General features: G+C 40.6%; 1 protein-coding gene across 1 annotated transcript; it reads left to right on the top strand.

Moving 5' to 3' along the window:
- The first annotated feature begins 606 nt into the window (after positions 1 to 606).
- On the top strand, positions 607 to 4,461 carry LOC110697676. The gene is made up of 9 exons (XM_021875060.1): positions 607 to 989; positions 1,061 to 1,220; positions 1,319 to 1,650; positions 1,770 to 1,830; positions 1,944 to 2,084; positions 2,182 to 2,369; positions 2,892 to 3,195; positions 3,491 to 3,853; positions 4,081 to 4,461. The coding sequence occupies exons 1-9, from the start codon at positions 607 to 609 to the stop codon at positions 4,459 to 4,461; spliced, it is 2,313 nt and encodes a 770-aa protein (XP_021730752.1).
- The last annotated feature ends 258 nt before the right edge of the window (positions 4,462 to 4,719 follow it).

Here is a 4,719-nt window from a genome sequence, read left to right on the forward strand (position 1 = left end):
TATTATCTAGGATCAAGTGATCATCTGGGAGTGGTTATAACCCCTGTGAAATTGAAGGGACCAAACTATGATGATTGGGCTAAAGCGGTTCGCCGTTCGATGATCGCAAAGTTCAAGTTTGGCTTCATTGATAGCTCCATATTAGAGCCGACTGATATGGTGAAGAAGAAGCATTGGGTTGCTGTAAACTCCATGCTTGTTTCGTGGATTACAAACACACTTGAGGATGGCATACGTTCACAAGTTAAAGACTTTGATATTGCTAGTGAATTGTGGAAGCATCTCAAGCAAAGATATTGTGTGGTGAGTGGGACTCGTATTTGCTAGTTGAAACAATCGTTAGGAGAATGTAAACAGGCTTCTTCCGAGTCTTTGACTGATTATTTCGTTCGTTTGTCAAAAATTTGGAAAAGAATTGGTGCAATATTGTCGTGTTCCACAATGCTCCTGTGGTTTATGTAAGTGTAACATTGCAAGGCAGGTTACAGAGATTCGTGAGGAGGAATATCTCCATTATTTTTTATGGGACTTGATGATCCCTATGAAGCAATCTGTGCTCAATTATTAGCATAATCACCATTGCCCCTAGTTGACAATGCATATCAAATGGTGATTAACACCGAGAGATTGCGGGTTCGAGATGGGAAACCAAAAGAAAATGTCATGGTGTTTAAGGTGGTGTCTCGCGATAAAGAAGAATTGGGGGATGGTGACCGACCTTTTTGCACTCATTGTAATCATATGGGGAATTGGAAGAAGGGGTGTTATCAGATCATCGGTTTCTCGGAAGGATGGGATGAGAATCGGAAAGGAAGAAGAGGTCGTGGTAGAGGCGGCTCTAGTACTCGTGGAGGTAAAGGAGGCTATGGTCGTGGGAATACTTTGTCAAGTGGATCTCTTGCTGCTGCTCGTGCTAATGCAGTCCAAGGGGGACGAATTCCAGCTCTGGGAGTGCATCATCCTCACAAACAAATCCCACTCAAAGCCTTGTAGGAGTTTCAACAGAACAAGCACAGCAAATCATTGATATTCATAAGCCACGGTTGGAAGGTAATGCCAGAGTATTATGGATTGTGGATACGGGAGCTTCTAATCATGTCACTAATGACATATCTCTCATGAGAAATGTCAAGACAATACAAAATTGTCCGGTTGGTTTACCGGATGGTCAAACGGTGAATGTGAATCAATTGGGTTCGGTCACCTTAGACGGTGGTTTGGTGATTGACAATGTTTTATTTGTGAATTTGAATTGTAACCTGATTTTTGTTACTCAACTTAGCGATGAGTTACAATGTACAAAATTTGTGTTATTCAGGACCAGTTGACGAGGACAGTGATTGGCGTAGGGGGAGAGAAAAGATGGACTTTATTTTTTCCGAGGTGTGCCGCAAGTGAAGGTGCTAGCAAGGATTGTGAGGTAGATCTTTGGCATCAACGTATGGGACATCCGTCAGAAAAAGTGTTAAAGTTACTTCCCCCTGTGAGTAACTTTGTTAGAAAAAATAAAAGTGTTTGTGATGTATGCCCACGTGCAAAACAAACTAGAGATAGTTTTCCTCTTAGTGAAAATAATGCTAGTAGTTTATTTGAGTTAGTTCATATTGATTTATGGGATCCATACAAGGTGCCTTCGTCATGTGGGGCGAGGTATTTTTTTAACAATTGTTGATGATTATTCTAGAGGTGTATGGATTTATTTAATTCGCAATAAAACAGAGGTTGAATCTACATTTCTTAATTGCTTTAATTAAGCGTCAATTTGATAGACTTATTAAGATTGTTCGGAGTGATAATGGTACCGAGTTTAATCATCTTCAAGACTATTTTGTTTGAAATGGGATTATTTTTTAGTCTTCTTGTGTGGGTACCCCACAACAAAATGGGAAGTAGATAGGAAACATCAACATATTCTCAATGTTGCTCGTGCTTTGCGGCTTCAGGGACGATTACCTATAAAATTTTGGGGAGAATGTGCTTTGACTGCTTGTTATTTTATTAATCGAACTCCGAGTTCGGTTATCCAAAATAAAACACCGTATGAGATGTTGTTTGGAAAGATTCCATCGTATGATTCTATTAGAGTATTTGGTTGTTTGTGTTATGCTCATAATCAACAAAGTAAGGGTTGAGTCTCGGAGTAGGAAATGTGTGTTTCTTGAATATCCATTTGGCAAAAAGGGGTGGCAACTATTTGACTTAGAGACAAAGGAGTACTTCGTGTCTCGAGATGTGCAATTTCATGAACGGGTGTACCCATTTGGGGAGTTTGTAGAAGATAATAGTGGGAATTCGACAATTGTGAATATGGATGAATTTGTAGTAGGGGACGAGTTTGATGCGTGGCATGGTGGAGACTTAATGGGAGTGTATGAGGAGATTTAAGGAGAGCAGGCTGGTGGGGATGAACCAGCGCCCGCAGGCAGCCCGCAGCATCCCACGGCTGGTGCGTCTGGTCAGCCTGCTGGAAAACCAATGCGCGCAGGCCGACCAGCGCCCGCAGGACATCGCAGCTGCTGCGTCTGGTTTAGACGCTGGATTTCCAGCGGGAGCAGAGCAGGATACAACCCCGAGGCAGTCCCGCAAGGCAGGACATAACCTCAGGAAGTCAGCACCAACCCACTGCAAGCAGTTAGCCGCATTTCAGCTCCAAACAGCAGGCCTCGCAGCTCGAGGATAAGGGGGGCGAAGGAGTTAGAATAGGTACGAAGGAAGAGGAATTGGGTCGGGGGAAGAGAGTGAAATTTCCTTCGAAGAAATTGCGAGATTGCGTCACACATACCATTCGAAAAAATAAAGTCTCATCTTCATCCACCATATCACCGTTCTCAGGTACTCCCTATTTAATAACATATTTTGTTAATTATGATCGTTTTTTCCGAAAAACATAGGAATTACATTGTTGCAGTGACAGAGGCACGAATTCCTAGATCATACAAGGAAGCAATGCAACATACAGGATGGAGAGATGCTATGGCGTCTGAAATCAAAGCACTCGAAGATCAAGGAACATGGAGTTTAGAAAAACTTCCAGAAGGAAAGAAAGCACTTGGTAGTAAGTGGGTATATACTGAGAAGAGAGATGAGGAAGGCAAGTTGCTCAGATTAAAAGTAAGACTTGTGGTGTTTGGTAATCATCAGGAAGAAGGGATCGATTACAATGAAACATTTTCTCTGGTGGCAAAAATGTCTACGGTACGTACTTTCTTAGCAGTTGCAGCGATTAAAAACTGGGATAGATGTACATCAAATGGATGTACATAATGCTTTCTTGCACGGCGATTAAGAGGATGAGATTTATATGAAAGTACCACCGGGATTACAAAAAGGCAACTCAGATAAAGTCAGCAAGATGAAGAAATCCTTATACGGATTGAGGCAAGCTCCGAGATGTTGGTTTGAAAAATTGTCCACAGCTTTGAAGAAATATGGATTTAAACCGTTTTACTCCGACTATTCCTTATTCACTCTTTCGAAGGGTGTAATGCAGTTGAGTTTCTTGATTTATGTGGATGATATGATGATTGCAGGAAATAATACATTTGCATTGGAAAGTTTTAAAGCATACTTGAGTGAATGTTTTAAAATGAAAGATTTGGGAGCCTTAAAATATTTTTTGGGGCTAGAAGTGGCACGTAGTAAACATGGTTTCTATGTGTGTCAACGTAAGTATGCTTTGGATATTATTTCTGAGACAGGGTTACTAGGAGCAAAGTCGGTAGACTTTCTGATGGAGCAAAATCATAAACTTGCTTTAGCAGAGGGGAAGGAGTTTGCAGATGGTGAACAATATAGGCGATTGATTAGCCGTCTGATATACTTGGCAGTCACAAGGCCGGGTCTGGCTTATTCGGTGCATATTTTTTCATAATTTATGCAATGTCCAAAAGAGGCACATTAGGAGGCAGCATTGAGAGTAGTAGATATTTGAAGAAATGTTCGGGTCAAGGCATCCGACTGAGGTCTGATAATAGTCTCTAGTTGGAAGGATGGTGTGACTCGGATTGGGCAAGTTATCCCATGACTTATAGATCGTTGAATGGTTGGTTCGCATTACTTGGGATGTCTCCTGTGTCCTAGAAGACTAAGAAGCAACACACAGTTTCTACAAGCTCCACCGAGGCAGAGTATAGGTCAATGGCAAGGTTGACATGTGAGTTGAAATGGTTGAAACAATTACTTCGAGCTTTGGGTGTGGAACATAAGCAAGGCATGAACATGTATTGTGATAGTCAATCAACACTCCATATTGCTAATAATCTGGTGTTCCATGAGAGGACAAAACATATAGAAGTAGACTGTCATCTTATTCGAGATGCTATTAAAGAAGGTGTGATAAAGCCATCATATGTTTCCACGAAAATTCAATTGGCGGATATTTTTACAAAAGCCTTGGGAAAGGCGCAATTCAAGTTTTTCCTTGACAAGATGGGCATTCGAGATCTACATGCTCCATCTTAAGGGGGGATGTTAAGATAATAATTAGGTATATTGTATAATATCTTTAGATTTCCTAGTTATATTAATATTCTATCTTATTCCTAATCTTGTTAGGGTTAAGAATATCTCTTGTAACTATATATATTCTTTACTTGTGAATGAGAAAGTCAAGCCGTTCAATCTAATTTGACAGAAACTCTAATAAAAACCCTAAATTGTTACCCAAGTATACTCAAATAGCCGTCATAGAAAAGATATAATTTTAGAAAATATCCCATA

Source organism: Chenopodium quinoa, unplaced genomic scaffold (genome assembly GCF_001683475.1).
Source record: "Chenopodium quinoa cultivar QQ74 unplaced genomic scaffold, ASM168347v1, whole genome shotgun sequence".
Lineage (NCBI taxonomy): Eukaryota > Viridiplantae > Streptophyta > Magnoliopsida > Caryophyllales > Amaranthaceae > Chenopodium > Chenopodium quinoa.